At 38.2% G+C, this 12,019-nt stretch overlaps 1 protein-coding gene across 1 annotated transcript in view; it reads left to right on the top strand.

The window, feature by feature from the left end:
- camta1a (calmodulin binding transcription activator 1a) overlaps positions 1 to 12,019 on the top strand; it is a 282,405-nt gene that overhangs the window by 10,434 nt on the left and 259,952 nt on the right. Inside the window, exon 3 of the mRNA XM_008278556.1 lies at positions 2,071 to 2,174. Within this exon, the coding sequence (XP_008276778.1) occupies positions 2,071 to 2,174 (104 nt within the window). The remainder of the gene's footprint in view (positions 1 to 2,070; positions 2,175 to 12,019) is intronic.

The following is a 12,019-nucleotide window of genomic DNA, read 5'->3' as shown; positions in this document are numbered from 1 at the left end:
GCAAAGAGCAAATTTTCAGATGTTGTAGGACAGGAGACGGCCAGGACTTTGTGCTGACCCGTGGCGCGTCTGAGCGTGGATCCGCTGTCACTTTTTATTTGTTTCTTGATTAAATTTTAAGTCGGTGATGCATAATAAATAGTCCGCACATGAAAAAAACAACTACCTTTTTTCTCTTTGGTACCTCTCTGATAATTCAGTCGCAGCGTTTTCCAGTTTTGTCGGTGAAACCGCTGTGGCGGTACCAAGGAGCAGATGCTGTATGTGATTCTTAATTGGGCGAAGCAAATAATTACAGATACCTGCGCAGCTCATATAAAACTACATGTAGCATTATAGGTGCAGACGGATGTAGCAGACACTACAGCTCTACTCTTACATTCCTGAGGGAGCAGTGACGTTCCACCTTACTCATTACACTCAGGGGCCTCGAGCCAGCTTCCTCTCTGTGGATAAGCTGTGTTGAATTTTCCATATCGAGGTTTTGGGAGGCTGTAGCACTGCACTCTTTGTGTGATGTACAGTAAGCAAGGTACAGAAACTCTTTGTATACCCTCATAATGAAGTGCACTACAGGATTATTTGTATTGGCTATTGGTATTTTGCTTTGGTTGAACTTTTTCTCTCTTCTTTTTTTTTCCACAGTCAACCACTGCTATCATCTACCCCAGGGAACCATAGTCAGCACTCATATTCAGGCTTTTTTCTGTCTCTCCCTTTACTTGCCCATTTTCCTCTAACCCACAGTTATATAAATGTAAAAAAAAAAGAAAAGAAAAAGAAGCACAGTCTATTTGTTTTGTTGCTGAATTATTTTCAAGCTATATTGCATTACAAATAAATGCAGTATTTTGCATTACCTTAGTGAATTTATTTACATTCAATTTACACACATTAAAGCTGAATAATAGATTCGTTTTTACATGCTGGAACATTACCTGGATTAACTAACTCAACATCCGAGATTTGCTGCGCTACGGTCTTTAAATTCATCAAAAGTGTGGTAGTGGAAGTATGAAAAAAAAAAAAAAGATTAGAGGCTTACAGTCTGTGAGAATAGGGAACAGGTATAGTACAAACTTTACTGGCAGCTACAGAGACAAGAAAAACCTCATATTGTTTGCTTGCTCTTTCTTGATGCAGAAATATGCCCTCAGTGACACAGTCTGACACCTATTTTTTTTTCCTTACAGAATTTTTTAGATTTTGCTCCACTTGATACTACTTTATTGTTTACTGGTGCTGCAGCATTGTCTCCAACTTTAGGCTCCCCTGCCATCTCACTGTGACTGACAATCACTGCTTTTTGTGTTTAAACTAACTGTGAATACCCTAGAATATCCACATCTTGTATGCAAGTTGCTAAAATTATTGACACATAAGCCTTTATCTTATGCTCTGATTAAGGAAGCACACTATTATAACAGAACTCTCCATGACATTGCAAATTCATCATGTTTTTATTCTCCCTAAACAAATATAATTTGTTCACACTTAAGCCATATTTAATGCATATTTGACTAAGAAGAAAGCAATGAACTGAAATGAACATTTGAATGCATCCATGTAAAAGCGGGTCTTTAAACATTACTGTTTTATAATTCTTGTGAACTGAATGTGAAATGTAAATTATAGATTGAAATACGTACGTTCTGATTTAAGCATTGGGGCCCTAGTAATTGTAATTATTTTTCTGAATAATGTACCACATTCCTTTGTGCAGCACACAGATTCCCATACTAAATCTCCATACACTATAAAATCACTCAAGGGTGTTTATTGTGTCTAAATAATGAATAGACACAGCCTTTACAAGTTGACAGTGAAAAATGTCTGGTGAACTCCCCTGATAGAATACATTTCACAGTAAAATAATTTAGCCCACCACAAAATAAAATGTATGCAATACCCTGTTCTTAAATTAATTTCCTAATTCAGCTGGGGATAGTTATTTTACCGTCAGCGTTTTGCTGCAGAGAGACTGATAGACTGATAAAGAGGGAGACGAGCAAGTCAATAAGGTATGAAAGCCTGTGCTAAATATTCTTTTTTGTCTCGCTCTTGTTGTAGATGAACATGGACATTTGAAAATATACCTGCCCAAGAAGCTGCTTGAATGTCTACCAAAATGCACCTCGCTGCCAAAGGAGAGACACCGATGGAACACTAATGAGGTAAGGACACCGCTCCTTATCATGCCTCTTTCTCCTAAATCCATCTTTTTTACACAGATACCCGTCCAAAAGACACGCTGTTCTCTCAGGCCCTTTTCAGACAGATTCATAAGTCATGTGCACTCTCTTCAAAACAACATAACAGCTGTCTGTGAGGTTCCCCCGTTCCACCAAAAATATCCTTGCAGAACAAAAAAAAAGCAAAAAAAAAAAAAAACCCCTGTCTCTCAACTGCTCACAGATACCACATGTTTCAATATGTCATACGATAACAGCAGGCCTGTGCTATATTTAAATAGGTTTAGTTTATGCTCTTGTGCTCCCTGTTCAGATTAGATCTATTGCACAATTCATCACGACTGTTTCAAATGTACGAAAGGTTTTACAGGATGTTTTTTTTTTTTTTTACATTTATATTTCTCATTAGGTTTTAGATATATTATTTATTACATTTAAAGTGCACCATCGGACATATCTCTGAGTATATCCACCTTTGCAATCATGTTAAGTGAAATGATTTTGAAATTGACTTGTCTCATATAAACCCAATGCTTCCTCCGATGCTTTCTTTTAGCTGTGTTGCAAAGTCTTAACTCGGATAATTCGTTGCGATCCATGCTCTGCGTGGATAGCCTGGCATTTAATTGTCATACACTATGTTCTGTGGTGGAATATAAGCACAAAACCACAAAGCATCTTCACGTTTAAACTGAGACAATTGTTAAATGTTTTTTTTTTTGTGTGTGTGTGTGTGTGTGTGTGTGTGGTTACTATACATTTGGCAGTTCCCATTCTGCAAGAAAGCTCTGTTTGGCATAAATCGAAGGCTAATGTCAATTGCACATTGAGTCTCATTCACTATGCTTCACTCCTGCTGAATTTAGCAAGCATTATGAGGGGCTCCCGGTGTAAACATAAATAGTGTTTAGCACTGGCATTGTGAAGGCTCAAGGTGTCTCGCATTTCATATTTGCATCACATTGGGGAAAGATAACGAACCGCTTTGCTTTTTTTTTTTTTTAACATCAAAATGTTATACTTCTCTAAGATGTCACAGATGGCTTTTGTTTTCCTTTTTCTTTAACAAAAGACCCAGGATTTACAATGATTTTTCTTTCTTTTTTTTTTCTTTTTCTTTTTTTTTTTTTTTTAGCTCTGAATCATTTTTTTAATGGAGTTACACATGTTCAAATTATGTTTTATACAGAAATTTCAAGTCTCTTGGAAAGTTTCTCATTAGCTTCCGCCGTCTAAATCTTCCTCGCCTCCCACATGCCTCTGCTAGATCAAGCTTTAGACACTGCAATGTGATTTGATTTCTGCTGCTATTTTCTTTAACTTTTTAAATTCAAACTAACTTTGACACATTTTGGAGTCTATCCCAAAATACCAAAGAAAATACATCACATTTTGGGAAAGAACTGACATAGTAATTGATTTGCTCCAGGATTATTTCACAGCATAGACCAAAGCATTTAAATCTTGAATATGCTACACTGTATTTCCCTAACAGGGACTTGTGTTGCTTCATTTGCCTCAGAACTCATTTGTCAGCCTGCTCTCTTTCTCAGGGGATAGGTTGATGAATTTATCATTTACACTATTGATAGATGAAAAACTGGTTCTTCTTTTCAGAGAATAACTGGTAGTAATTAGACCTAAATACACTCCATGACAAATCTTAAAACCAATATGCAAAAATCAACCATCCATGCTTTTGATTAACAAATTGTGACCATATAAATATAGTCATCTGCAGTGATGAAAGTTAATTGACTGAAAAACAACCAGATGATAAGGCACCAGACAGCCTCGTTTCTAAGAAACAGGATATTCAAAAAGACAATCTGTCAGTGACATACAGTTACATATTATTTTACGCAGTGATTTTGTAAAGTCAGTGTATTTTAGAAAATAATTGAGGGGATGAATGTATTCGTGGTAAAGGCTCGTAGAAGTCAGAATTACTCTGCTAATTAATACAATAAAACAAATGCAGTTACTGTAAATCACTTGCACTCTTCATTTGAGTCTCTATCTGTCATATCTTTGCTCACAAGCTGTGCTCTATATGAAAAAAATGTATAACGTGTGTGTGTTTCTAATTGGCTGATGTTGTAACTTGTTTGCCCTGTTTGACCTGCATTGTGCTGCAAGCAGTCTAAATTAATTAACATGGCTTTGAAATTGATCTCAAAATGTAAGTCTAAGCATTTGCTCGGGAATGCTGTCGGCCACAGTTGTTAGCATGTCTTATCATTTATTACCAAATTAAATCACAACAGACATATTTCAGGAAAAAAAAATGGACCATGTTGCGTTACGGAGCTGCACATTTCGCTGTGGATGTTTGGCAGGCTGATAGGAAATTGGAAAAAAAAAATTAGTAAAAAAGACGGTTGTCTTGGCGTTGTGGTATGCATGCCAATAGTGTTTTCCAGGGCTGAAGAGAGCGAGGCAACCTTTCCTAAAATCAAGGACGTTTCTTTTTTGTGCAGACCATGCAAATCAGAGTGTTTGTGCCTCATTGGTGGCAGACAGGCAGGAAGGGAGGGATCAGAGAGGCTCTTGTCGGTGCCATTGTGTGACTCTCAGTGAAAGTGACACCTCATCAATTCTGTGCATATTTCTGGCACTGGCTCGGCATGCTTAATGCACTAATTTCCCACTTTTTATGTTTAAGGAATCTGAATAGTCTGCTCGGTTGGCTGCTAATGTTCATTTGAGCAACTGTTACGTAACATATACGATAGTTATTTTTCTTCCGTGGCCCTATTCAAGCCACACAGCTTGTGTCGTGTCTGAAACTATTTACTGACGTGGTGGTAGCATAACACGCAGCCTTCAGCACGAGTATGAGAGGTCCATAGGTTCATTTAAATGTGGGAAATATTGAGAGGGCAGTGGTACATTGATTAATCAATTGTCAGAAATGAGTTGATGATTGATTATGTCATCATTAAGCAACAAATCCTCCTGGTTCTGGATTTTCAGATAGTCCTTGTTTTATGTTGCAATTAATTATAGATTTAGGTTGTGCACTGTTGTGGATGGACACACTGGGCTCTCCTCAGTTGCAGTGAACAATTTTTGCTCTCTTTTTTTAATGTCTTTAGACCAAACAATTAATCAAGAAAATATTCTGAAGATTATAGAAATCTGTACTTTTGTGCTGCATTGTGTAACACAATAATAATAATAATCCAATATAATATTTGTCTTTTTGTCTACAAACTGAACATTTAATTTATTATTCTTGTTTTTTTAAAAAAATATATTATTGACAGATCCTCTTCTCTGCTTTCCACATCACACTGCACCTGTACATTATTTGCTTCTGTTTCATTCATGAATCGCTGGCAACAACTTTCTGCTTGAAAACTTTAAAACTGGAAGTAGAGTGAGCGGGGGGCTGTGGCAGTGCTGGTGAGGTGAAGTAAAGCTAATGCAGAACTATTCATTTCTATCATTCTCATGATTCCCCTGTGTAGTTTCATGAGAAGAAGGTGTGCAGGAATACATTTCAAGCATTTACTGGAAAATTAGATAAACCAATCGAATCAAAATTCAAGGGAGAGGATGGGAGTTTAGAAGGTTGAATGGTACTCTCGTCAGTGAATCACGAGTAGCGTGCAAGGTACGGATATGCTACCAGCCTTCAAATTATCAATGGGGGGAAAAGTACCTGGCAGCACTTGAAAAAAAAACCAAAAAACAAGGTTTTGTTGAAAGAAATACAAAAGGAGGTCATGATTGAAATGAAAATTTTCTGTTGCAGTAATCAGTGACATTTCTGTGATTTCTCACCTGTCAAAATAAGACAAGATGATAGCACACTTTATAGTGAGCAAGTTGCAGAAGAAAATAGAAATACTTCCCAGGATTCTATATTTACCTTGTTTGTGTAACTGCTCTTTCAGCCATTGATGTCACCGTGCCTCTCATGTGAGACACACAGGAACAAATCTTCACAGAATTCCTCTCAGGTCTGCAGCCAACTGCTATTGTCTGCTCGGTGCTCTGGCACGATGACCTCTATTTTGCTAGACATTTCGGTTGAGATTAGAATCTTTTTAAAGAAGGACATCTCACACAGGAAGGGCTTTAGGCTTATATCCCTTTCAAGATCAAACAGAGTCGGCCTGATGTTTGGTTATGCTGGCATGAAGGTTGCAGGACTTGAGTTGTGCTGGAGAATTGCAATTTTACCAGGGCTATTTTCAAGCTGGACTTTGTGCTCTTTGGTTTACTTTAGAGTTCTGATTCAGCCTGTGTATTATTATAGGATTCAAAGCAAGTGTATCGTCTGTTGGAAAACCACCAGTCAAAGAAAGGAGCTGATTTTATTTAGGCTTGACTTTCCTGCTGTGTAGTCTGACTTTCCCCTTTAACTATGTACTTCTGGAGCAGCTCTTATAGGCGCAGAGTCTGAATGACAGCATTTATGACTTGCAATTTGAGTTCTGAGGACAAGAGTGAGTAATATTTTCTACGCCACAACATGCTGGATTAGACCTATCAGTGTTAGCCTCCTTGTAGACATAAACCTTGCTGACTTTTATCACGTGGTTCAAGTGTGTCATTATAAAGCATTGACAAACAGAGAAAATTTGCCAATTGAAGTGACTATATTCCTAGTCACTCTGTGTTAAAAAGCAGAAGCAGAGGAGTACAGCATGAAGCCTTGGTTGAGAGAGGACACTGGGCCTAAGCTGCTGTGACACCCTCAGCCTTTAATGAACGGCACAACGCTCTGAGTACTGTGAGCTCCCACTCAGCTTAGAGGGGACTGCTTCTGAACTGGTGCTGAACCAAAACAGACAAGAGAGCATCAGCTCAGGCCTCCACCGGCCTGCTACACATTTAATGCCCCTGTCGTCAGGAATAATCCTCTTCTGCCTCACGCCGTTGCCAGCAGCAGCACAGCATGGTGCCTACATGCAATATGCCACCGCTCAGGACAGAGCAGGAGAACCAGTGGAAACACTTAGTGGACTCACCGGGCAGCGGGTGTAACAGGCAGGGAAGCAGTGATCAAAAACCACAACAAATGAAATTAACGCTGATATCGGATGGACTGTCAGCAACACCATAAGATAGGTGCTATAATCACAAGCACAATTGGATGCAGTGCGGTGTAATCATTCACTCCTTATCTCTGACTAAAACATAATTTGTGTTAACCCCCTCCGTGCCACAGTGGTATCTTGGATCCTGCTGTTATGATTTTACACTTGCTTGAATACAATTAGAAGGGGGGAAATGAATATTTTTTTATTAATTCAGCTGGTCTTTGAGAACAGTAATGACTCCTTTTTCCTGTTTTTTTTTTTTCTACAATATTGTAATTTAAAATATGAAAGGATAACACAACAATGGTTCTGCATCTCACGTATGTATTATAGATATCTTTCCCAGTAAAAGGTTCATTCTTAGCTATTGAAAAACCTCCTTAATTTCAGTTCACCGTTGTATCTGTTGGAAAATAATTTCACAACCACCAAATGTTCTGCTTTTCTTGCTCCCCCGCATACCCTAAAACTAAATTAGTGTGTTTAGAGTGTGTGGGCAGCGGGTCAGTATCATGACCAAAACAAAACTTCAGTTTTGGCTTAATTTACTGCAGTATAGAACAAATTCCTCTGACATTAGTGGAGGTGCTTTTTTATTTCAGGCAAAGTGGGGTGTCTCCACTTCAAACACTGTGGGAGACCTTGAGCACCCACCTCCATTTGGTGCATATGGTTTTAAATCGACAGACCTCAGGTCATAAGGAGTGCATTTATTCATATCACTGTGTTCAACACCAGCTCAACCTTTGCAAACCAAACAGTTTGATTTTGTTTGGAACATACTACAGACCTAAGACTTTGGCTCGAAACTTCAAGTGCAAAAGCTGTAGCATCCCCTTTAGGATATCCTGACCTCATTAAAACACTGGGTGGATAAAAGCTTTCTCCTATGGATTAGAATGGCTTGTAGAGAGATCTGACTACCGTGGTCAAATTACCAGGTATTGTGGGTTCTGATACATTTCTGTCATTACGTTGGACTGTCAGTGTTGTTTTATGGACACTCACCTAATCGAACACAAGGTCATGCTTGATTAAATGTTTATCTTCATTTGAGCTCCTTGCCATGCAAGGCTTTCTCTGATGAGAGTAATTAAAATGGCTCCCACCAATTGCAAATGTTTACAGAAATGTTCATTAGCTTCTCTGGGGCAATCATAGGAAATTAAAGGTCATGTTTGTCCATCTATCTGTTTGTTTGTTTGTTGTTTCTTTTCCTTTTTTTGTGTTTTCTGGGTTAGATGTAATGTGTCTTCCGTAACAGGTAGTGATTACATATGAGAGTGGGTGCAGGTGAGAATCTGTGACAATCTTTTTAAACCGAGGTTCAGGTTTTATTTATATCAGGTCTTCATTGAACTACTCAGTTGAGGTTTAGATGGCAAAATGCCTGCACAATTTATTCCGGCTGCTCAGGGAGCACAGTTATTCAGCCACAGTGTTGCAGTATGTCAACTTTTCACTATTTCTTTTCAAAGTGTTTTTAATAGAAACACCCGGGCTAATTTATGTCTCTGTGTTGAGTTTGCGTGGAATGATCATATACTTTCATCTGCTGTAGTTTCCACTCAATTACCGTTTACTAAATAATATATTTCTCGGTGCTTTTTCATCACATTTGGCTGATGAAAGTAGAAGACAGGAATATAAGGAATTGGTAGAGTTTCTTTGGATGGCTGACTTCATAGTAACTTCCTGTGAGCTTGATAGCTTTACTGATTGCTAGTGTTGTTGCGTACTGTGAGGTGTCAATTGCGAGGCTACGGTGTAGTGAGGCAGTTGTAATAGGAACCCACCAGTCAGGTCATTCAGGGGGTCCTGCATGCTACAGGAACCCTTTGCTTTTTTCCTCTGGATGTGCACATCAAGGCAGGGGTCCTCAGTATCCTCTGAAGACAGGGGTATCCACTCAAAATTGCATGACCTCTATTGTAGCAGATACAGGTCACTCCACCTCCTGTGGGAAGCCTCTAAATTGAACCCAGCTTGTGTCTTCGATTTCTTTCTATCTCACTCTTCCTCTGGTTTCCCTCCTTTTCTCTTATCTTCTGTCTCTTTCCCTTTTCCCTCATGTGTTCACTGAGCTGCAAAGCTATTCAGGTATAGACAGAAAGATTTCTACCTTTCTCTCCGAATTGCTAGGTCAGGGTTTTTTGTGCAGAACCACTTTGTAATGGAGTTTAACTTTATTTACTAGATAAAGGAAAATGAGTTCTGCATTTGATGTGCACATCTACGCTTCAATAAACTGTTATATTGTCCCGTAGACAGTAGATGTTCACATGAGTGAATGCCTACCAGCCATGAGGATTGAATGGCACCAGTATTATCATATTCACTACCATGATCCTCTCTTTAATCCAAGAATCTAATTTTGGAACTTTTCAGTACATAGCCATGCACTGATGTGTTTATTTACACCTCTTTATATATAATATAGTACACATTTCCAGTGGCAAGTTATTCAACATGTCTAAGCTCATCACCGGATGGAGAGGATGGCCAAAACAGTATTTTTTCACTTTCACTAATTAAGGTGGTAATTGGACTGGAGATTCATTTGAATTAATGTACAAAAACTTTCTTTTGATCGAAAAGTAGCCTGTCTCCTATTTTAAGAATTAGAAGCTCTAATCATTGAGAGGAACTGTGTATATTCTTTGAAAAAAAAAGTCCTTACATTTCTCAAATAATATCGCATTCAGAAAAAAACCTCTATATTGTATGAAAACAATCTAATTTCCTCGATTTTTTTAAATTTTATATCTCTGGCAGCAATTAACTGATATGAAATTAACAACAAGCAGCCTCTAACCATTTAAATGGAGGGAAAATTACTGCAAATTGGCCAAAATGGAAACAAAAAGAAAACCAAACTGCAGCTCGAAGAAAAAAAAAAAATCCGCTGCTCACAGAGGATGTACATCAGAGACAACATATAATAAAAGGGACATTTAGTAACACATTGACAAGAGTAGACAAATAAGATGCATGGAGAGAGACTGCAAACAAAATTAATGCCAGCTTTATTCCTGCCATGTGTACCCTGTGGAACACAAAAAAGTGGTTTAACATCCTGTCAGAAGTGTATCAGGAGATTGCAGCGTACCAGAAGGCAGCTGCTGCAACTGGTAAGCTATAAAATTACTTTATTCTGAATTATGCATATTGCTTCAGATAAAGTATTGTTCATGACCACTGCTATATTGTTCAGTGAATGTACTTAATGTTTTGGGACCACCGCCTGAACAATGAAGTTTTACAGGCTGACATCATAGTCTTAGGAAACAATCATTTTTTTAAGAAGAAAAAAAGACACAGTTGGATTGTTTGTATTTAAGGTTAAGTAGTCTTTGTAGAGAAAAAAGTTTTCTACCTGACCCCCAGAGTATAAGGCGGCAACAATATGAACAATTGAACACGTGCTGTACCATATGCGGTGGTTGTGCATTTGCATAGAAGGTCTGGCTGGCTAAACGCTAAATCCACGTGAATTCATCCCCTCATAACACCTAATGAGAGACATATGCTTCCACATTCATTTTAAAATAATAGATGGCTTTGACTGCTCTCCAGTCTCTTTTCTAATGGTAATTTTTTTTCTGCACTTACCTCCTTATCAGTCAAACATCTCTTCACATTTAGTGCAGCCAGTGCAGGAAAAAAAAAAAGGGCCGCTTTGCTCCAAAAGAGGCTCTTACTGTGATTAAAGTGGCACCTATAATTCTAGCATGTGTTTGTAAACATCGACATTGCACATTTATGTCTGCAGAGATGTGTAAAACTACCCCTTACGCAGACACTTTGTGTTTCCCCATTTTCGTGACTACTGTAGATCTACTCTGATAGCGCTTCACGTACGGAAAGGGACAAGTAACGGCGTTCAATTGCAGACAAGCATTAATTATCAATCAAAAGTTTTGCTTCGCTAAACGTCGCCATGCATAAGACGCATTTTGTTTTGACATTACAAAACACACAAATATCTTTCGACATTCTAAAACTGTTGTGCGATGTTTTTGTGGTTCCATAGACTTCGGTTATTGTAATAATAAATCCAACTTAATTACTTTCCCTTCAAACATTTTTGAAAATTGTGACCTTATTAAACCCAAATTATGGACAAATATGAAAATGGTTATCATTCCTTTTGCTAGAAATTGGGCTTAAGCATTTGATGAAAGTGACATAATACAGACACGGGCATGAAGCAATGCTATTATGCCACATTTTATACGCACATATATTTAATTTTATGCAGGACAAATTCAACTTGTTTGCAGATTCACTGACAATGAATTGCATGTTATCAAAAAGCTTAGTGTGGGACTTTTACATAGAATAAAGCATCTGTTGCATTCAAGCCCGTACCACAAAGCCCTCGGACAATGCTGATTTAGCCTGTCAGTGCCAGGCAAATCTCTAAATGTTTTGCAGAATACTAAGGTTTTAAATCCGGTGTCTACGATGTATTTAGCATGAACCAGCTGTGATTGATATGACAGAGCCAAAGAGGGGAGCAAGCGTACGTGAAGCAGGCTATAGCAGCTGGAAGTAAAGTGGAAAAACCTAAAGAAAAGCACGCATCACCAGTGTAATTACTCTCACTGCCAAAAGGGGAAGACTAATGTTATGCAATGCAGGTTTAAAATTCTATCCTCTTTAAGCAGCAGTAATTCTGCAGTGGACTTCTGAGAATGTCACCAGTTCAAAAATCATGTCAAAAATATGTCTAAATATTGTTACAGAGGTTACGAAATATCAAGGATGGAA

This window comes from Stegastes partitus, unplaced genomic scaffold (assembly GCF_000690725.1).
Source record: "Stegastes partitus isolate 25-593 unplaced genomic scaffold, Stegastes_partitus-1.0.2 Scaffold4, whole genome shotgun sequence".
In the NCBI taxonomy this organism is placed as follows: Eukaryota; Metazoa; Chordata; class Actinopteri; family Pomacentridae; genus Stegastes; species Stegastes partitus.
This window is presented reverse-complemented; position numbering and strand designations above follow the sequence as displayed.